The sequence below is a fragment of the Lindgomyces ingoldianus genome, assembly GCF_010093535.1.
Source record: "Lindgomyces ingoldianus strain ATCC 200398 unplaced genomic scaffold BDR25scaffold_41, whole genome shotgun sequence".
Taxonomy (NCBI): Eukaryota; Fungi; Ascomycota; class Dothideomycetes; order Pleosporales; family Lindgomycetaceae; genus Lindgomyces; species Lindgomyces ingoldianus.
This window is the reverse complement of record NW_022985202.1, coordinates 379928-400395: the sequence shown is the minus strand read 5'-3', so window position 1 is coordinate 400395 and position 20468 is coordinate 379928. Positions and strand designations below refer to the sequence as shown.

At 51.1% G+C, this 20468-nt stretch overlaps 9 protein-coding genes across 9 annotated transcripts; 6 read left to right on the top strand and 3 right to left on the bottom strand.

The window, feature by feature from the left end:
* Positions 1-238: 238 nt before the first annotated feature.
* BDR25DRAFT_328878 (Bicupin, oxalate decarboxylase/oxidase) lies at positions 239-1928 on the top strand (the record flags this gene model as incomplete). The annotated part of the gene is made up of 6 exons (XM_033692417.1): positions 239-368; positions 458-693; positions 896-1089; positions 1153-1495; positions 1552-1672; positions 1729-1928. The coding sequence occupies 6 exons, from the start codon at positions 239-241 to the stop codon at positions 1926-1928; spliced, it is 1224 nt and encodes a 407-aa protein (XP_033541912.1).
* A 329-nt stretch (positions 1929-2257) lies between these two features.
* On the top strand, positions 2258-3576 carry BDR25DRAFT_306912 (uncharacterized protein). Its single transcript, XM_033690739.1, has one exon. The coding sequence runs from the start codon at positions 2737-2739 to the stop codon at positions 3463-3465; it is 729 nt and encodes a 242-aa protein (XP_033541911.1). The 5' UTR covers positions 2258-2736; the 3' UTR covers positions 3466-3576.
* BDR25DRAFT_360969 (uncharacterized protein) lies at positions 3495-4156 on the bottom strand (the record flags this gene model as incomplete). The annotated part of the gene is made up of 3 exons (XM_033696335.1): positions 3495-3798; positions 3861-3947; positions 3987-4156. 3 exons carry the CDS (start codon positions 4154-4156, stop codon positions 3495-3497), a joined length of 561 nt encoding a protein of 186 aa, XP_033541910.1.
* On the top strand, positions 4128-5768 carry BDR25DRAFT_346363 (uncharacterized protein). Its single transcript, XM_033694137.1, has 3 exons — positions 4128-4439; positions 4727-5146; positions 5204-5768. Exons 1-3 carry the CDS (start codon positions 4283-4285, stop codon positions 5629-5631), a joined length of 1005 nt encoding a protein of 334 aa, XP_033541909.1. The 5' UTR covers positions 4128-4282; the 3' UTR covers positions 5632-5768.
* A 160-nt stretch (positions 5769-5928) lies between these two features.
* On the top strand, positions 5929-7450 carry BDR25DRAFT_92756 (uncharacterized protein). Its single transcript, XM_033699252.1, has one exon. The coding sequence runs from the start codon at positions 6148-6150 to the stop codon at positions 7303-7305; it is 1158 nt and encodes a 385-aa protein (XP_033541908.1). The 5' UTR covers positions 5929-6147; the 3' UTR covers positions 7306-7450.
* Positions 7373-8722, bottom strand: BDR25DRAFT_360967 (uncharacterized protein; the record flags this gene model as incomplete). Its single annotated transcript, XM_033696334.1, has 10 exons — positions 7373-7447; positions 7488-7569; positions 7597-7837; positions 7866-7918; positions 7974-8182; positions 8216-8294; positions 8321-8487; positions 8516-8566; positions 8622-8661; positions 8691-8722. 10 exons carry the CDS (start codon positions 8720-8722, stop codon positions 7373-7375), a joined length of 1029 nt encoding a protein of 342 aa, XP_033541907.1.
* A 22-nt stretch (positions 8723-8744) lies between these two features.
* On the top strand, positions 8745-11032 carry BDR25DRAFT_240961 (tyrosinase; the record flags this gene model as incomplete). The annotated part of the gene is made up of 6 exons (XM_033685724.1): positions 8745-8907; positions 8956-9083; positions 9411-9668; positions 9716-10011; positions 10118-10799; positions 10865-11032. The coding sequence occupies 6 exons, from the start codon at positions 8745-8747 to the stop codon at positions 11030-11032; spliced, it is 1695 nt and encodes a 564-aa protein (XP_033541906.1).
* A 948-nt stretch (positions 11033-11980) lies between these two features.
* Positions 11981-12883, top strand: BDR25DRAFT_240922 (S-adenosyl-L-methionine-dependent methyltransferase; the record flags this gene model as incomplete). The annotated part of the gene is made up of 1 exon (XM_033685723.1): positions 11981-12883. The coding sequence occupies one exon, from the start codon at positions 11981-11983 to the stop codon at positions 12881-12883; it is 903 nt and encodes a 300-aa protein (XP_033541905.1).
* Positions 12884-15286: 2403 nt separating this feature from the next.
* On the bottom strand, positions 15287-19377 carry BDR25DRAFT_92749 (rho-type GTPase-activating protein-like protein). The gene is made up of 5 exons (XM_033699251.1): positions 18838-19377; positions 17438-18770; positions 16188-17318; positions 15854-16140; positions 15287-15807 (listed from the first exon to the last, which is right to left on the bottom strand). The coding sequence occupies exons 1-5, from the start codon at positions 19165-19167 to the stop codon at positions 15358-15360; spliced, it is 3531 nt and encodes a 1176-aa protein (XP_033541904.1). The 5' UTR covers positions 19168-19377; the 3' UTR covers positions 15287-15357.
* Between the last annotated feature and the right edge of the window lie 1091 nt (positions 19378-20468).

Here is a 20468-nt window from a genome sequence, read left to right as displayed (position 1 = left end):
ACTATCATCATCTTGATTTAAGTTCTACGGCCGATATTCCGCAGGCGAAAATATGTACTCTAAAATGAGTGGCTGACGTCTGAATTGGGTCAGCCTAAACGATATTTAGATTTGCAAGCAGGGCGGGTAAAATAGATGCAGTATCACCACCCATTCCTGCATATAAAAGGCTAGGAATGCGGGAGAGCCACAAATTTGCCTCGATCCAAGTCAGCCATTCTTTTCTCTTTCCATCACCATGAAGTCAGCAGGCATTTACAGTACCCTTCTTTTTAGCCTTACCGCTCTTGGCGCCGTCATCAAAAGAGACGCTCAATTCAAAAACGGACAGCCAATCGATGCAAATGGAAAGGGCGCTCCAATTTTAGGCATGTTTCTCGATTTCATGCAATCTGAAATGAGATCTTGACCTTCCTGAGTTTTGCTGCATTGTCCGACCTTCGCTGACCAGGTTCAGGTGGAACCAATCATCAAGTCGACATTGAGAACCCGGACAATCTTGGCCAGCAAGGTACCGACGCCGGTACAGTACCAAACCTGAAATGGAGATTCTCAGACTCCAAGACGAAGATTTTTAACGGAGGGTGGGTACGCGAGCAGGTGGTCCAGGACTTGCCGCAAAGTCATGACATTGCCGCCGCCCAGCAGCACCTAAAGAAGGGTGCTATTCGAGAGCTACACTGGCACAAAGTAGTAAGTCTAAATTGAATTCTTACAGCATGTTACCACGCAACGTGGAACATTACCAGGGTGAGGTTCATTGGTCATATCCTATGCAGGAATACAGGAGAGTGTCAGTGGGATGCAAATTCTGTTCCAAAATGCCCTGCCATGTTTCATGCTAGATACCAAGAAGTAGTAATTATATCCGATGGATTTGGCTGACTAGGTGAAGGCGGAATGGGGATTCGTCTATACAGGCCGAGTGCTTGTCTCTGCCGTGGACGAAAATGGCAAGTATCAGGTTGATACTCTCGAGTATGGTGATATCTGGTATTTCCCTAAAGGTCAGGCGCATACGGTTCAAGGCCTCGATAATGAGAACGAATACCTCCTCGTATTTGATGATGGTGATTTCGACAAGGTCGGGTATGTACCTCAGCATCCCAGAGGCGTATTGTGATCTTTATCGGCTCACTAACAATACTTCAGTACCACATTTAATCTCGATGACTGGGTTGCGCACACTCCTAAATCCGTGCTGGCGAAGAACTTCGGGCTCCCAGAGTCCGTCTTCAGCAGCGTCCCGGAGAAGAACCCTTACATCCAAAACAGCACCGTCAGCAACAGGACCGTGACAGGACCCAACGGTCAGCTTACCGGAAATAGCTCATACGTTTACCATACCTTCCAACATACGCCTGAAAAAGTTCCTGGCGGTGGCGGCTTATTCTACAAGATCGATTCCACCAACTTCCCCATCGCAACGACGATTGCGTCCACGTTTGTCGTGTTAGAGCCGAAAGGCCTCAGGGAGCTGCATTGGCATCCTACTGTAAGCTAGGACCACCAACGATAACGGAAATGTACGGCGGCCTAACGTTCTCTTAGGCTGAGGAATGGCTCTACTTTCACGAGGGTAAAGGTCGAGCTACAGTCTTCATCGGTAATGGAAACGCCCGCACCTTTGACTTCTCAGCGGGGGACACGGCAGTCTTTCCCGATAATAGCGGTATGTAGTGTTCTTCAGAATCGTTCCTTGCTCGGAAGTAACTAAAATTGCGCAAGGCCATTACATCGAGAATACGTCCGAAACGCAGAACCTCACATGGATTGAGATTTACAAGAGTGATCGTGTGGCAGACATCCCGCTCACACAATGGCTAGCACTTACTCCAGCCGATATCGTCGCCGCGATACTGAAGATTCCGGTTGATGTTGCCCAGAGTCTGAAGAAGGAGAAACAGGTGTTAATCAAGGGTAATTGAAGGCGCAATAGAGCATCCGAACATTATTAGACTAGTAGTAACCCGTTCGAGTACTTGGCGCGTAGCATTTAATTTCCATTCTCATTTTATAATTCTCATGTTGACTGCTATAGTTGCTGTACGGCATCAACAAGTGAATACCTATGTCAGTGATCTATCGGCTGATGTATTGAGTAATCGGGGTTGTTTCGGAGAACCCAATCACGATACGTCAGCGCACCACAACATATTTTTGTAATCAATACACTGTAGCTAGTGATACCAGTGCAGTCGAACGAATGTATAAGAGACTCGAGAGGATGAAATAAGGTTTTTACTCACTCGCAAACCCCAGACGCTCCCCAAAGTCACCCAGTTTTAATTTCCTTTGCAAGAATTCACCACCCTAAATCCACGACAATGAGGGTCCTCATTCTTAACGCGGAAGATCAAAACAGTGAACTTGCAGGACATTCCTCAGCCCAACCCAGCGCCTAATGAGATCTTGGTTCAGGTCTATTAGATTTCACTCAACCCCATCGACCCGCTCTGTGTGAGCCATTCTCTCGCTAGCTCTGGACGCACTATTGGAAGCAATTTTGCGGGAGCTGTAGTCAAATTCGGTTGCTCGGCCCCGTCCTCAAGCACAATAAAGATCGGAGATCGAGTGGCTGGATTTTTGCAAGGTGCTTGCAGCGTCAATGAGCGGCCGGGTGCCTTTGCTGAGTTTCTAGTCATTGATTGGGATTTGGTGTGGAAATTATCGGCCGACGTTGAATATGAGGAAGCTGCCGGAGTAAGTTTGGTGGCATTGACTGCCACACAGGGAATGTGGTTCCGCCTGGGTTTGGACGCCCCGTTCGCGTACAACATAGAAAAGGCACTAGAGGAGCATCCTGGATGGGTTCGGAACCAGTTGCAAAGAAAAGATGAGCCCGAGGTACTGAACTTCTTCATTTACGGTGCCTCTACTTTCGTTGGGCTTTATGCCGCTCAGATGGTCCGGACTAGCGCAGAGATGAGCGGGAAGGAGGTCAGGCTTTTTGGCGCAGCGAGTAAGGCAAGATGGGAAATGCTTAGGTCTGCTCCATATAGATACATCTACCTTGTCGACTATCGTGAGAAAGACTGGCCTAAGCAGATTCAAGAACTTTCTGGAGGCGGTATGCATTTCGCATACGATCGCATATCAGAAGGCAGCTCGGCGGAATGTGTCTCATCGACATTGGCAACGAACGGGAAGGTAGTCATAGTGAGATGGCGTGCGGGCGGGGCATGGGAAGCCGGGAGTCTTCCTGTCGAACTGATCTATGGCGCCGTTTGGGAAGATCTTGGTGAAGAGGTGCAGTACCAAGGGCTCACGGTGAAAAAGTCACCCGCCGCCAGAGACTTCGCAGTTCAATTTTACAAGTGGCTAAGTGAGCGAGTTAGAACAGCACTCAAGCCTAATCCGGTCAGGTTGATGCCCGGAGGGCTCGGGAGGGTGGTAGCAGACGGATTCAGGCTGCTAGGGCCTGAGAAGATGGAGGAACGGAAAATCAAAAGAATGGAGGAATAGATGAGGCCGGTTAGTGCGGAGACATTGGTTTACAAGGTCCAAGAAGAATAAAAGCAATGAGAAACGGAGAATGAAGATGCATACAACTGGTTAGGGTTGTACCACATCTTGTGGCCTAGTGTTGAACATGAAATTGGTAATTTAGGGCAGAAAGTTGCATCCTGTGAGTGCTCTCTCTCTCTGATTTCCGCAACAAAGTTCAACTGAACGACTCTATTCTTATCCATTTTCGAGACTGGGTGAGCGGGTGTAGTATTTACTTCATCCTTCTGCATATGTTCCTGTATGATAATCTCAATCGAAAACTCTGTAGGAAAGATGTTCCAAGTTGAACTGGAGTGTTCGTAGGATAGGGGAGAAACGAAGCAACAAAAGAGAGGGTTGAGCTTAGTCACGAGAGGATAATTAACTGGCTAACGCTGATTGGTGACAATCTCTCCTCTGCGCCTCGCCACCCCCTCATTCCGCGCTCCAATTCCGTTCTATCCACACCATCGGGCAAATAGCATCTGTATGTGCACCCAAAGTGAGCTCCCGCCAATCCATGTTCCAGTTCGAAGATCTTGACAGGTCTTATCTCACGAATCAAGGAGGATTTAGGCCCGGCATAGGTACAAGGCGCAGGCAAAATGTCTCCTACCATACCGCCTCCCGCCAACTCATGACCTACGCCGCATGGTGTTGGGGCCATGTTGTCTTGGCCTTTGGACACTCAAAACAACGCTGGCCGCATTCTTTGTTAGCTTTGCAGTTGTTGTTCTATCTTTTGCGCTCTCTTTTCTCACAGCCCGCGAAACCAAGGTAGTGCGATGCGGCAATGCGTGTTCTTCTGGAAGATCGCCAAAGCTGTTCTTCCGGAGAACAGTGGTACGTGTGTGCGTCTAATGGCTTCAGCGGGTGCTGCGCGGTGGATCCATGTGCCTTGAGCGATGGTTGTCCAAGCTCTTCGGGCTCTCACCCCACAACAAGTAGTGGTACGTATTCTTGTGCTTCACGACCATGGTTTCACATGGTCGTAATCTACGCTCTCATCAAGTTTTGCGATGGCTTTGCATGTAGCATGGACCGGATGGTTTCAAAGATCTCCGCAACATCTTCAGTGTTGACATTTCGAATTGAAACCACCATCTTAGCGGATGTATAGAAGACCAATCCCGCAAAGCAATGGCTGCTCTCCGCTCTTCTTTCTCTCATCGCTTTTCACTCCCAATGGACCATAGCAACGTCCAATCCCTTGTAACACAGTCTCTAAATTTCCCAGGAACCGCCTCAAATATACTCTCATCTTTTCCGGCATCGGCCTTTACAACTAGCGCACCTAAATCGACTGCAGAAGCATCGTCTATTCGGATAGAAGCATCATCCTCCGGTTCCAACATTCAGACTATTGCTTCTGTCAGTGGGGGTCAAACAGTATACGTCACAGTTACCCACGATCCGTCGTCAACATCTCAACTCTCCCATTCACCCACATCGAATCCTAACCTTTCTCAAAAAGATACGAGTCGCACACCCGTAGGCGCAATTGCTGGAGGAGTAATAAGCGGAACCGTAGTGTTAGGGATAGCGCTTCTCCTATTCTTCTTTTTGAGGCGAAAGAGACAAGCAAAGGAGCGCAAAAGAGCAACGCTTCCCCCATCGTACGCAGAGGGGGACATGTCGGAGTTCGTGGTTCATGACGGTGAGTCGCACGAGCTAAGCACGACCTCCCGAAGACTTGAAATTGAACGTCGCACAGGTAGCATTGCACCCTCCAATGAGATATCAGACGCAGTAATCCGCGGCATCACGAATTCCAAAGAGAAGGCAGGCTTAGAGAATGTTGACCGTGAATGTGTGCCGCAACTTGATGGGAGGATGATTAGGCCGACCAATGAGATGGGGGCCGATCCAATTGGCAGCATTGCGGAGCTTCCAGCCTCCCAGCAGAATCCCTTTGCTACACCTAATCTATCTGCAAATGAATCGGGCCATTTTAAGAGTCCTCGGAGGTCGGGCGTTGATGTTGAGGATCATGTTATGAGCTGGGCGCAATTTAATTCCATGGGAAAGAGAGATCCATCATCGAGACTATCACAGCCGCATGGGGCACCTGATACTTCCGCTTCCGTGTGGGGTACATTAAGTCCAACCCAGCCGGAAGAGAATAAAGAGAGACAGCAATAGCGATGCAGAGGAGCGCAAGGACCCCAGATAAGCCCCAGGACTTTCTGTGCTCTGAGCACACAAATTGAACGCGACCTCGAAGTTCCGCATGTCACGGTCACGAGTATGTAGGTATAGCTAGTAGATACCATTATGATAATGAATACTGCTTAAACGGAAGCATGGCCTCCCATGCTTCATTGGGCATCAACAAGGGCTGCCATGGCTGAGTAAGCACATTCACGTGACCCAGCCTTGCGGATCTTGCCTAGACTTTGTTCTTTTGCATATTTCGTCACTCACTTTTCATCAGCTCATCAACAATATCCCTTTTACCTCTCGCCTACGCTCATCAACTGAAAAACTTCCTCAGCCGTTCTAGTGTCTCAACGGATTTTACTTAGGAAAATTGCGGCGTAGCTGCTGACGTCATTTTCCTGCCTCACTGTCGAGTGATTTAGCTGCAAGCAGGCAGAGTGCTCCCACGAACTTCCTTGATAGCACTCTAAACCAACTCTCAACCTCCCCACTATCAAAATGTCTGAAGAAACTACGGCGCCAGCACCGTCAGCAGCGCCAGCCCCAATACCGCGCTACTTTCGGAACGACGCGGAGCTTGCCCGAAGGGATCCTCAGAAGCAGCTCATGGCATCTCTCAACCGCCTCATTACCGACTACCCTCCACACCGGATACCTCCAGGTGGTGGCTTGTACTATGGGCCTATTTCCATTGCTTACCTCTTCTACGCCCTTCACAATCTGTATCCCGACTTGACCCTCGACGAGTTCCCCATGAACACGTGGTCTGCAGCGTACATTGAACAAGCCCAGGCCAACATCAAAGAATATCCCGGTCCGTCTCCAAGCAAGTGTGGTGTCGCCGACGATATCATGGCGCTACTCGCCCTGTACGCTGTGACTGCCAAAGACCCAGATACGGTGAAGGAGATCTGCGATTTTGCCGCCGTCACCATTGAGCCAGAAGCTTCCAACGAATGGCTCTATGGACGCGCCGGTTACTTGTACCTCCTTCGGTTGGTACGCGGGGCGTTTGTCGACAACAAGGAAGTGCTGGAGCTTATCGAGGATACTACCGATGAAGTTATCGAGAACATCCTAGACAGCCCGCGTCCATGGAAGTGGCACGGCAAAGCATACGTTGGCGCCGTCCATGGTGCAATCGGTATCATCACTCAGATTGTTCTCACCGATGCCACTTGGGCTCCAAAACTTGAGGCGGAACTCGGGGCTCTACTTAGTTATCAGTACGAGAGCGGCAACTTTCCTTCGTCGCTTCCTCCTGGGCGTGACCGGCTGGTCCAATTTTGCCACGGCGCGCCTGGGGTAGTATCCTCCCTCATATCCATCGAGCAGTACTTTCCAAACCTCAAGGACCGCATTGATCGAGTTGTTGCAAAGGGAAGAGAATGCATCTGGGAGCGCGGATTGCTGACGAAAGAACCGTGTCTGTGCCACGGGATTTCTGGCAACGCTCTTGCGCTCGAAGGCAAACAATTCGAGCACTTCCTTACCTATACGACCGGGCATGAGATCAAATCCATGGGTAAGGATGGCATGTTAGAGAAGTCAGATGATCCGTCAGCGCTATGGTGCGGCGAAGCGGGAAGGGCCTGGGTATGGGCGGTTGCTGACAAGGGGCTGAAGAAAACGTTCCTTGGGTACAATGACATCTGAGCGGTGAGGGGTACAGTGGGTGGATGGACTCTAAGATAGAAGTTCACGAGGGGCACGATGACACGATTCACGAATGCAACGACGATAGCCGTCTCGGGGGGATTGGTCTAATCTCGATGGCGTACAGGACCTTGAATTCAGCCTAGCGAGACAGTATCAAGTAACCTTGATATCGCACTCACCTTCCATACTAACACATCGATACCCGTTTCCGCTTTTCTTGCGTGGCACACAATTTTACGGTAACCTACTCTCGTTCTGTCACTGCCGATATTAAGTCATCCCATCTACTATAGCCGCTTCATTTCCCATTTTCTGCATCTTACGCGCGATGGACCCGGATAAACCATGCGGATAACCGTTCCCCACGCGGTCGTGATGCTGTCGAATGTAACCTTCGGCAACGCACTCGCACACAAACCGCCCCTTTTGGGTGAATTATTCTGAAGGACCGCGTAGCCGGTTGTGTAGCCTTCATTCTCTTCACTCGAAAAATTTATGCAACGCAGCGCCAACATGCGCGATTTTGCCCCTTCCTCCCGTTTTCACTACCAGGGGACAATTCCTTCCCTTGCCGGTTGTAATCGTCGCTCCAGTGATTTCTAGTATATGGCTAGGCACGGAACGCGTCGCGTGGTGAAAAGCGGTATATTATCGAGCCTACACACGAAGCAGTGAATGTGTGGCGTGGCAGTGACACGTAGCTTTCTTTAGTCAACCGCGACTTCCTCTCCGATATCATCAATTGTCTTCCAAACACTACTCGAACAGTCACCGCCTTTACCGCGCGCGCTGCTCGCTTGATATGAATCAGATCGGGCGCCACTCCTAGATATATGATGATTGGTACGCCTCCAACACCGCCGTCATGCTCCCTCTCTTTCGTGTTCTCCTGCCGCTGACATCATACTACTCTGGGTAGATCTCGTTTCAGTGTTCCTCGCTCATGGGAATATCTGAAAGCCCTCTCATCTTCACCCCCGCTTATACTACACTCATTGATCTCATTTCCTACCCTTGTTCATAAAACCCTCGAGTCACACTTCTGATTCGCTCTCCACCCACGCTCGCTCCTTCCTCCCCAACCTTTACCACCTTCCCGGTGTGTCTGCCGATACCAATGCCTGTCATGTGGCTTGCTCGTCTCTTCCTCCTCGCTCTTACTGTGTCCTTCGCTACGGCCTCGTCTATTTCACGCGACCATCCTCACCATTCTGGAGATTCGGGTGCTGTCTTGGTTACGGGTGTAGGGCGGAGGACACTAGACGGTAAGAGCGTTCCAGAGCATTCCCATATGCTATGTTAGTGGGCAGTACGGAATCTGGATAGGAAAGAGTCAACCCGTTGGAGCTCTTGCTGGAATGAGGGGCATATCAAGAGGATACAAACCCTCTTTCATACCAGCATGTTCTGTCATATCTGCTAGTATAGAGTACTGAATGAAACCAAGGCTGACGAGATCGACAGGTCGCGTTCCTATCCGACGCGAGGTCCGCGACCTACAGAAAAACTTTCCCGATCAATGGAATGTCTACATCCTCGGCCTACGTTCCTTCCAAATGGCAGACCAGACCGATCCTGTTTCCTTCTACCAGATCACAGGTAAGTAGGAAAGGACTACTCTCAAAGGTGAAGGCTAACGGGGCATAGGAATCCATGGCAGACCATACATTCCCTGGCAGAAGGCGGAAGGCATTCCAGGAAAGAAGTCTGGGTATTGCCCACATTCGAACACCATGTTCCTCAGCTGGCATCGCGCATATCTTGCTTTATACGAGGTATGTTCAAATTACAGTGTCCTTGTGCTCACTACGCAGCGTGACCGGAGGAGGTCTGAAAAGTTAGATCGCTTGCCGTAATAATGGAGACTCTAGCGGGCATGCACTTTCAGTCCAGAACTACCCTGTCAGATTCCGTGATAAGATGACGCGGCCGGTTTTGCCGTCTCATCTCACATATTATGGAACATGACAAATGTAATTTAGGACAGATAGCCGCATTCGGCTAGACGTTTTACATGATTAAAGCAAGAGACTTACTAGATAGACGACACTCTGGTCATGTTCCATGTTACGGAATGATATCTTGTACTGACTGGATGATAGCAAGAATTGTACAAACACATCCAACGAGTATCCCTTCAGTTCCCCGCCTTTCTACGCGGCCGGTATACATCCGCCGCTGACGAGTTTCGCATCCCATATTGGGACTGGGCGCTCGGCGACAAAGGGGGATCCGTGCCTGAAGCTTTCACCACGCCAACAGCCAAAGTTATCGGATTCAATGGACAAGAGCAAATTATCTCCAATCCTCTTCACCATTACGAATTCCATCCCCTTGTTCCAGGCGACTTCACCGAAGAAGTATGTAGTACACCCTCTTAAGGCTACGGCTACTAACACATGTCAAGTGGGCTTCCATCAACAGCACTGTTCGTTGGCCTGATTCTAATCATGCAGATTGCACATCCCAGCAATGGAAGTTCATCAAAAACTTCAACGACCAGCGTCGTTCTTTCCAGGATCAAGTCAGTCAGGGATTTGCTGTGGCGGAAGATATGAACTCGTTCAGTATGCACCATCTGGAACTTGTACATGGAAATGTGCATTACGCAATTGGGGGTACCCCACCAGATAACCCGTGGCAGGGTCATATGTGGCCCCTCGAATACTCTGCGTTCGAGCCGCTGTTCATGCTCCATCATTGGTATGACTCCCCGAAACTATCACGCCGCTGTGAGATATAGTATCTCTCGCAGCTGAGGCGCATGGTTAGGTAATATTACTTATGGGTAGTGTTGATCATTCAATAGTAACGTCGACCGTCTCTTCGCCCTCTGGCAAGGTGTTAATCCTGACAAGTATGTGGAGCCTAGGAGTGTGTTCAGCAGTGGAACCTATACGATCGCCGACAATACCGTCGTAGACGCAGACACTCCATTATTACCATTTTGGAATACAACCACTACGTTCTGGACTTCCAATGCGGTGAAAGACACCACGGTTCTTGGATACGCGTACCCAGAGACGATGAGCTGGATGTTTGATTCAAAAGACGCTTACCGTGCAAGTGTAAACGCCAGCATCTCCCAGCTGTACAGTTCTAGCTCCCGAGCGAGGTTGAGCGAAATGGGGGCCGAAGGTGGTGATCTAAAGCATCTGAACGCCGACGGTTCTTTCACTGACTGGAGCATCAATGTCGAGGCCTCTCTCATAGACATGCCGACGACCTTTACCGTCCGCTTCTCTCTTGTCGGAATGTTCTCTTCCGATCCTGTTTCGAGTATCGGCGCTTGGACACATTTAATGCCCTCAGATCACACCATGGATCGCAGCACAGCCAAGCGGGACAGCACACTAGACCCGAGGTTAAAAGGTACGATCAGCTTGACAGCAACGTTGCTAGATGATATCGCAGCTAGGAAGTTGGAGAGCTTAGATGAGGGTATTGTGGTGCCGTATTTGAAGAGCAAGTTGACTTGGAAGGTTTATGCTGTATGTTTCTCATCCATCGGGTTGCCGTAGAAAGTCGCGGGAAGGGTTCAACTAATATAAAATAGGGGAATGGTATGCTCATCCCGCATGGCCGCCTCCAGAGCCTTACCGTCCAAGTTATTAGCAGAAGAGTTCATATCCCGACGGATCCGAAGCTCCGGATGGAATATAGCGACATCTCGACTCCACATCTGGAGATCACGTCAAATAAGGGCGGGGAGGTTAAGGCTTGAATTGGAAACAGAATATCATTGGTGCTTTCCTATGTCTGGCGCTGGAGGCAGATTTCAGATCTATCTCACGGCTGTAATAACGATGCGGACAGACAGGAAATGAGAATATATTCTCTCCCTGCAAAAAAGAGTGTCAATATGTCTCTTTAGAAACATATCACCTTGGCAAAACAGGGCCGTGCAATAACTTTTTGTATTGGGTAGATGATTGTTTACGGCGTCTACAGTATGTTGCAACATAACAGAATGCATCACTACTGTAGAAATAATAAGATAAGACCCTTACTAGAATCTGGGAGCATATTGACAGATGCAAACTTTCGTCAAGAGAGATCGCGAACAGCATGCCTAAAATTTTTGCTGTCCCGCCCTACCTTAGCGGACAAGATGCAGTACTTCTGGAGATAGAGACAAAATAGGGCCCTGTGAACTCGTTATATTACGAACCCACACATCACGTGTCGTGACGTTACGTGGGGCTCGGAGTAAATTTCCCCGCCTTCGTCTGCATCCAGCCCACTCGCCTCAAATACAGACTGTAGCGAAGTCTACCACTCCCCAAACCCGTCGCGTATCGCAACAGGACGAAGTCGGCAGGAATTATTTCATTGAATGTTTCTGTGGCCACATGCGCTTAGAGTCTTGAGTGCTCAAAGAATCGCGCGAAGGGGAATTACCATGTTCGGAATGCTCGGAGCAGATGCATTCCGTGGGAAGAGTCATATCGGAACATTATCATTTGCAAGGAAGGAAACTGAAGTCTTGCATGGTTGCCCCCGAATTTCGAGGATAAGAACTGTGAGGAATAGGGCGGACTTTTGCCAAAATTATCACCAAACTACGAGTATCCAGCATCTGCATTTGTACAGTCGACAACATCGACACCAACATCGACATCAACATCCCCAACTTCAGGAACGACCTATCCACACAACGGTCTCCCCCAAAATGTCCATCCCCGCACCCACGCCTTCGGCAAAAAAACAAGACTGGTCCGCATCCCAATACCTCAAATTTCACACTGAGCGCACTCGTCCGGTTTACGACCTAATCTCTCAAATTCATCCCCTAATCACCACCCCTAACCCCCGAATCTACGATCTAGGCTGCGGGCCTGGCAACAGTACCAAAGCACTGATCGATGCATTTCCCGGCGCACGGGTGACGGGGATGGATAGTAGCCAGGACATGCTAGAGAAGGCTCGGCTGAGTTTACCCGACGTTGAGTTTACGCAGGGTGATGTTGGGAACTTCACACCTACGGGGGGAGATGAGGAAGGGGGAAAGGGTGTCGATGTCTTATTTTCCAATGCAGTATTCCACTGGCTGCGGTCCTCCGTGCGTCTCCCGACGCTAACTCGCCTCCTGCAATCCCTCCCCAAAGGCGGGGTTCTCGCATTCCAAGTCCCAGATAACTACACCCAGCCATCCCATGCGCTCATGCGTAGCACGGCGCTCCTGCCTGGGAAACCTTGGTCCCCTTACTTCCAGTCTGCAAACATTGGATCCCTGTCCTCCCACACCCGGCCTGATCTTGATCCCATAGAATCTCCATCTACCATCTACAACACCCTTGTCCCTCACGCATCATCTGTAATCATCTGGCGGACGGAGTATCTTCACGTGCTAGATGATGCGGGAAAGATTGTCGAGTGGGTTAAGGGGACGGGGTTGCAGCCTTTCTTGCATCGGATGCCAGAGAGCGGTGATAGTGGCGATAGGGGGCGAGGGGTGAGGGAGGCGTTTTTGAAAGAATATGAAAGGAGGTTGGAGGAGGTGTATACCAGACTCGAGGATGGACGGGTTTTGCTTGGATATCCGAGGTTGTTTGTTGTGGCGGTTAGGAAGTAGGATAAGTGGGATGGGGGATAGTAAAAGGTGATTGCCTGTTGAGATATGTGTGGAAGTCGTTCATGGTATGCGAATTGCGCGGCAGAAAGACATGTCGGAGAAGGTTTTGTAGGCTGAACTTGAGACGTGCTAGCGATTAACTAAGCACCTCTATCCTTCAGGTAACGCACCGTCAGTACCATATCGTCGGGGTTTCTCCATATCTCCAACCTTAATAGGATATTTGCTCCTCGACTCGAAACACAAGAGGAGAAAGAGTCTTCATCAACTTCATATCCGACGCAGAATAAATTTTCCACCCAAGATAACTCTGATCAATACTTATCGAACCGAATGTAAAACAGGAGCCTCCCACCATCCAGCCATCACACCACGAGTCCATCTCTCAAGCAGCAGCAGCAGTTCCACACCTTGGCACCACAACCCGCACAAGAATTCACAAGGTGCATTGCATAGTGACAAAAATTACAAGTCGTATCATGTCCAAGCTCGAGTATCAGACGGCCGACGAAGTGGTGCCCCTGCCATGGAGCTTGTATTTCTCCTGACACGATATCTTTCTGACAACGCTTGTATTCGTTCAAGTTCCATTTCTCGCAGTGGTCCACGAAATACATCTCCTAATTGCAGTAGCTGCAGGGTTGTATTTTACCCACGTTTCCGCATCATACGGACGAAGTTATGCAGCTCAGTTAGTCTGACGTTCTGAATATGAGGTACAATATGATGATGATCATGGATTAGTGGACGCGTAGTGAGATGCTAGATTGGATGGGCAGCCTGGGTTGGGGTAGCATACTGAATAGAAGTCGCTGCGTGCATTTGAGCAATTAGCTGAATTAGATGAAGCTCCCGGATAAGGGGAGTTAGACGCAGCCCAGGGAGCGCCCGGAGTAGACTGGGGAGGAATATCATCTGCCTGCTCGCTCGCTGGATCTTCCTCTTCCTCTTAGGAGCAGTTGCAAATCTTCTATTTCTTGCCGCTGATACCAGAACGGTGTTTGCAAATAAGATGATTTGTTCGTCACGAGGCAAGATTCAATAGCACATACTCTATATGGAAACAGCTGATGTTGAGATCGGCCATGTTTTTGCATTTGAAACAGGTCTGCCACTGCTTCTCCTTGGCTACTGCCAGGAGCGGTTGAGTGCCTTTATCTTTTGGGCGGAGTCCGGTATGCTGCTTGCCCTTGCAGGCCATACAGGTCGTGTAAAAGCAAGCGGGGCATGAAGCAACACTAGTCACAATGTTTACTGGTTTGATCCATTTGGCACATGCGGGATTGCTCAGTACATTGGGTCTGTGAGAGACGGAACACGGTAGGAACGCGGTGTGTGAGAGGGAAGGGCACGATGACGGGACGTCGAAGGCGTAGGGGCGAAGGAAGCACGATGTTGGACTTGACTGTTCGTGAGCAGTGGAAGAAGGCGAAGATGGCAGTCAAAACGGAGTGAAGCATGTAAGTGAGAGGGGAGAGGGAGATGAGGGACAGATGAAGGCGCAAATAAGTGGGGGGCGGTCGACTGACGAAGGCGCGGACCGGAATAATATGCTGTCGAGAGTTGCAGGAAGGGGACGCATAATACGCACCACAAGCAATTAGAAGAGGAGAGAGCAGATGAAGAAGAGAACGAGGCACTTGTGGGCCTCGAGAATATTATAGAAAGAACCCCGTCTCTGTCAGAAGACCAGTCCTCCAATTGCCACCAATCCCCCCACATTATCCACGTCTTGTAATACAGCACCGTACAGCAACAGCCGCCCAATTTCCACCCAAACATTCCGTCCAGGTATCTATCACACCAGCCATGCAATTGCGACCCAAACCAACCCCCATCAGATACATTAAAAACAAAGCATGAGCTAGGCGTCATGGCTGTGGTGTAATGTTCGTCCGGTCGATTCGAGAAAAGGTTCGTCGGCTCGATACCAAAGTGTCGCACCATTTTCCGTATCCAACCCTTCACTTCACGATCCTAGTAACCAACAACACCTCCAAATCCATCTCGACTGCTCGAAGCCCATCCAACAAGCCGTCTAGTACCAAATCGATCCGCATCTCCGTACATATAAACAGTGCCAAAGCGCGACGACAAGCAGGCAGCCGCGATAAGGGGAAGAAAAAAAAAAGGCATAACAGACAGGCAGGTAGGCATAATAGTGCATAGAAGGGCAGTGGCAATGAGGCACGTGCATGTGTAACTTACCGAGAACGCCGTTTCCAAATGCCAGGTATGGGTCATTCGATTTGCAACCAACTCAAGAATCCCACCATTCCGTAAAACGAGGCCAAGTGTTAGTCGTGAAACCAATGCCAGGAGAGATGCTTGAACATGGACCAGAGGTCCGGGTAATGTGTGTCGCGGAAATATTTTCGCTCCAAACGAATCGTTTTGTGGCGTTTTCGACCAATGAAGAATTAAACCAACTCCTTGAGAACTCCAATATATAGGTTAGAAGGATGATTGATGCTTCAGCCTGCACCCGCGGTACCGAGCTGGCCTTGCTTTTGGAATGCAGGCGACCGGTAACTGTGTCGATGAGGCGATCCAGTACGGTGACTCTCCGTCGATCCTGGTGCCGCTTGGCTGTAGGGAAGACTCGGAGTCCCTAGGTCATAGCCGTGACCTTGGGGTGGTGTGTTATGGGTACTCGGTGGCCCGTGATTGTGATTGCCCGTTCCCGCAATGTGCCTAACTGACGATTCGCCCTGCCAGGGCTGAGGGTTGTTATCGGCCTGCGTAATATGGGGAGCATTGCGCTTGTCGTCCCGTGGCCGAGGCCCTGGCTGGTTCCGAGGGGATGTTCCAGAAGGTGGCGGCTGTGGGTTTTTGCCACGTTGCTCCCACAACCGCATGATCTCTTTTGTGGTCAACTCTGACGCATTGTCATGGTTCAGTAGATCCACAATCTCTTCAGGCACCTATACTGGGATCAGTAGATTCTTACTAAGGGGAAGGAGAACTCGCCTCGCAAAACTCCTCATTGTTCTCAATCAATTCAAAGACGACTTTGACAGCTCCCTGATCGACAGTCTTCATCTCTTTCTCATTGCTCTCTCTGAGGAGATTAGGGGCCATGACCGTAGCAATATTCCATGTGTCCATTTTGTTGCCCGTTTCCTCATCGACAGTATGGAATGATGACACCCAATTCAAGAAACAAAAGAGGACCTCCATGGTATCGCGATGCGCTTTCGGGAGCAGGCAGCAGATCAAGTGCAATACTTTCTTTCGATCCTCTAGTTTTTCGATGTCTAGAGAATTTAGTAGAGATTCCTCTGAAAGAGCTGAACGAACTCACCATTGGCTGTCATGAACAATCGATATAGCTTCAATGTCAGCACCGGATCTGGCATCAACCGTAAGAACCGCTTCAGAAGGTTGGCCAACGTAACAGGCTGCTGCTGATTAAGATCCACCATTTCGACACCTTTAGCATCAACCTCTTCTTCCAATTCGCGAAGCGCGCGGAGATTGCCGTTCTTTCGGAAGACGCCCTCAACTGACATGTCCATGTTCCTCATGGCCGTGATGGCGTCTTGAAGTAACGCAGGAACTTTCAAGGTCCCTGGTCCAACGCCATCAGTAGACTCGGCTCCATACTTCTCGACTAGGTACTCAAGCGTTTGTCTAAAGGTAGCTTTGTCAGATGTTGGTTTCTCGATCGATGAGTTCCCCTTCTTTGGCTTGCTCTTGTCATTCTTAAATGCTTTTCCGAGCCCGATTTTGCCCCAGAAGGTCGAGCGTTTCGTTTCGATTAGGTCGAGCAGGTCGCCCTGGTTGTATTGAGTATCATCCAGGCGAAGGCCTAGCTGAAGGACAGCAAGACCTTTGATCTTGAAATATTCTAAGGGTGAAAGCTCGGAGAAATACGTTCGAGGGCGACTCTCGACCATGTTTTCGAGATCGTTTCCTCCAGAGATATCGCGACGGTGACCATTAACCATCTTGGCTTGATCCTGTCCAAGCAGAGCACTTCCACCGGCGCGAAACGCATTTGGTCGCTGTTCACGCTGTTGCTCTAGTGCAGCCATCCTAGCGATATCGTCTAGTGCCAGCGAGTTGACCCCCAGTGTCAAACTGTCATTGTCGCCTGGGGCTTCACGCTCTTGCACAATCTGCATACCGCCACGAAGCTGTCCATCGCCAGAGCCTGGGCCCATAGCCTCGGGTCCATCAATGATCCTCGAAGTGCGTGCACGCTTCATAGTACTAGATAGGTGTTTATCTAGACGAGTCGACCGCAGTCGCTTGATGTCTGTCATAGTCTGTTCATAGTTTGCAGTGGAAGAAGCTTGAGCGTCAGCGGCAGAAGAACCCCCGAACGATTTAGAACGAGTGTCAGATCGCAGTAGAGGCGGTTCAAGATCGGACCCTGCGTTTCCTAGACGGTGTCCCTGCGAGGAGTCGTAGCCTGTGAGGTTTGGATCGTCTAAACATGGTTAGCGGCAGAATCAAATGTTGAGTGTGCGGAGTATGACGCCCAATGTTGTAATTTTAAACCGGGTGGATGGCATTTATGGTACTACCATGGAAGCTATTGAGACTTACCGGATGTATGAGGTAGCGCGCCACTAGACCGCAACGTCGCTAACAGGCGCGCGTGGGCGACTTTCAAAAGATGCACATATTGCCGGAGCTTGGTGACCTGCTCGAATCCGCCTTCTGCGTCTGCAACGCTCCGAGCACATGTCGGGCAGAAGACTTTCTTCAAAGACCTACTGAAGCGCACGTCTTTGACGCGATTTCGCAAGTCCTGACCGCAACTGTGACAAATCATGCAGGAGTAGTTGAAGGACATGTGGTCCATTCGAAGACATCTGTCCTCAATCTGCGCATCGCAAATGGGACAAGCGTCTGCCCAACGAGGAACATAGAGCGCTATTTCGGCGGTTTGATCCCCCCTGGCCTCACTCTCAAGCCGACTGTCTAGAGAATTGACTTGGGCGAGGAATCCGGTAAGTCCGCTCGCACTACGCGTCTCCCGCTCCAACTTGAGCGCACCCTGCAGGCAAATTCGAATAAGAAGTTTCATGTAGTGCGCAAGGCCAGTCACGAGCGAGAGAAGCTCTTGGGTGACACCCAGGCGCCGAACTCCCGTTCCTTGAGACTGTGTGAGGAGCGCAAAGAAAGCGACGACCTTCTTGCAGAGGAGCTTCGACTCGCGGGAGTAGGTAAGACCCTTGGGTATGTTGGCAAGGAGCTGCATATCGAGATCGTCTGCGGCACCAAACAAGAGCTCAATATGGACAATAAACTTCTTAGCCGCCATGACGCCATCGAAATAAGCGCCATTGCTGACATGGAGGAGCATATCAGAGATGCAAGTCGCCGACTTCTCTTCAAAGGTTGACAAAGTTTTCCAGATCCAATTGACCTTTGCTTCGATTTCCTCCTCTCGCTTGCGCACCGTTTCACGTACTGCGTCGGTTGCCTCGCTATCAGAAAGTTGCGCTTCGATGATGGGCTGGCCAGTAGAATGCAGCCGGACATTCCAGTATTTGTGGATCATGTAGCATTCTGGGTGCCAATGCTGGTTCTGGCCATTGCGGTAGATCTCTACGAACTGTTTCAGGATAGCCGTCTGGCAGCCATTGCATCGCTGCGCGAACTTGGTCGAGTAGTGGAAGTGACAATAGACGCTGCCCTCATGCTCGTAGTAGCTGTCTGACGCTCCAAAGACAGTGGGGCAGACGGAGCACGTGAAATGCTCAATGTGGTACTTTCGCTCAAGAGCCGTGATATAGGACCCTCTCAGGGCCTGGCCGCATTCGTAGCAGAGCAGGTCGAGGCGCCGAAAATAGTCGGTCTCGCATAGGGGATACTGGCCTGGGGGCTTCTCGGGCACCGGGAAGAACTTGGAAGCAACGATCTTGCCACAGTCCTAGGCAAGGGTCAGCAAGGGTCAGCAATGGCACCAAGAAGCACATGAGGGATGGGGCTATACGAACGTGACAAGTGAAGCACTCCAGATGATAGGTATCGCCCAGCGCCCTGACGAATTGCCCGGTCAAGCTCTGCTCACATTTACCACAAGACTTTCCGCCGCGGGGTTTTGGTCTGTCCTGCGACAAAGGGCTTGCTTGGTCCTGCTCCGGGTCGGTGGGCGACCGCGCGAGAGCGTCGCTACGTTTTTGGGGCGACAGGGCATGGGCATTATGGGTATCAAGTGGGTTGGTAGGTTGTCGGGCAAGGCCGTTGCCGCGCGGGTCATATGCCACGTACTGGCGTGGACCACCCTGGCCTTCCAGTGAAGGCGGCCCCTCCACTGGAGTGCCCATGATCTAATTATGCCAGCCTTGGAGACAATTGCCACCCGCCGAAGGCGTAGCGAGGTGCCGCCGTCGCGGGGGAAGGGGGCGCGTGCGGGCAGGGAGCGGCTGCGGAGCTGGTAGACACGATCAACAGCGGGATTATGGTAGGATATAGCTGGGGCGACGAGACAAGCAAGCTGGCAGAGAGAAGAGGCGGGCAGAGACGAGCAGAGACGAGTAGAGACGAGCGGAGACGAGCAGGGGCGAGCAGAGGGGTGGGAGCAGATGAGGGCCGCAGGAGGCGGAGTCGATGCGCTGGCGACGGCTGGCAGCTCGCCGGAGCGGCGGCGGTGATGGTGGTGGTGGTGGTGTCGTTGTTGTTGTTGTCAGGACGAGGCGGCCACGGGCGTGTGGTGGGGAGGGTGTTCGGTCGCGCTGTCGGGGGGCATGCGTCGCGGTGAAAGCCCAGGGCAGACAGAGGGGCTCGAGTCGAGAAAAGAGCCTGAGGGGGATGCACGCTGCAGAAGGGACCCTGGATGGAAGCTGAAACACAGGCCAACCGATGACGGACGAGGGACGGCAGGCAGCGGGGGGGGAGCTAGCAACGCGCGCAATGGAGAGAGAGGTCGGCAGACGTCGTCCTCGAGCAGGTCTGTGAGTGTGTTGTGGTGTTGCGGTTGTCCTGCGCTGTGAAGGTCGTGAGGCTTGGGCGTGCACACGGGCCACGGGTGTGCTCGTAAATTAAACAGTCCGCCGATCTACATAAGCTCCAAAATTGCGACCAACTCCAGGAATCAGGGCTCTCAGTGCTTAATTTGGCCTGTTGCAGCGCTGCACCGTGCATGAACCGAAAAGCTTTGGTGGGTGCAAGCGACAGCAGTTCGCAGTTTCGCGGCCTCGCTTTTCTGACACAGGAGAGCACTCCTCAATGTTCCCACAGCAGCGTCGTGCTCTTGCAGGTCGGCAGGCATGCTGTGACTTGTCTCACTGGGAGCAGCCAATCATGTCTTGGCAATTTCTGCAGCCACACCTGTGCACTTTGACTTCGACATTCACCGCGACCTGCCACCAAAGACTTGTCGTCCCCTCCCCCCTACGTCAGCTGCAGTGGTACTGGTCCCTGGGCCTCTTGAATCCTTCGTGAATCGCCCTCCGAACATTCCTGAACAGCCCCGTAAACGACAAAGCCCGCACAAAGACAGAACAAAGGCCGGCTCTGGTCACAAGTGCTCCTTCCTCACCACCGCTTCCCAGCCAATTACTCACACCCGCCCACTCCTCCAAACCCCCCCCCCCCCCCCCCCCCCCCCCCCCCCCCCCCCCCCCCC

Excerpts from the sequence above, each read along its gene's own strand:
- BDR25DRAFT_306912 (XM_033690739.1), top strand. The coding sequence starts at position 2,737 with ATGTGGTTCCGCCTGGGTTTGGACGCCCCGTTCGCGTACAACATAGAA.
- BDR25DRAFT_346363 (XM_033694137.1), top strand. The coding sequence starts at position 4,283 with ATGCGTGTTCTTCTGGAAGATCGCCAAAGCTGTTCTTCCGGAGAACAG. Across the intron at positions 4,440-4,726 it reads TCACCCCACAACAAGTAGTG|GAACCGCCTCAAATATACTC; the intron begins GTACGTATTCTT and ends TAAATTTCCCAG. Across the intron at positions 5,147-5,203 it reads GGAGTTCGTGGTTCATGACG|GTAGCATTGCACCCTCCAAT; the intron begins GTGAGTCGCACG and ends AACGTCGCACAG.
- BDR25DRAFT_92756 (XM_033699252.1), top strand. The coding sequence starts at position 6,148 with ATGTCTGAAGAAACTACGGCGCCAGCACCGTCAGCAGCGCCAGCCCCA.
- BDR25DRAFT_92749 (XM_033699251.1), bottom strand. The coding sequence starts at position 19,167 with ATGGGCACTCCAGTGGAGGGGCCGCCTTCACTGGAAGGCCAGGGTGGT. Across the intron at positions 17,319-17,437 it reads CGCGCTACCTCATACATCCG|ACGATCCAAACCTCACAGGC; the intron begins GTAAGTCTCAAT and ends AACCATGTTTAG. Across the intron at positions 16,141-16,187 it reads ATTGTTCATGACAGCCAATG|ACATCGAAAAACTAGAGGAT; the intron begins GTGAGTTCGTTC and ends TAAATTCTCTAG.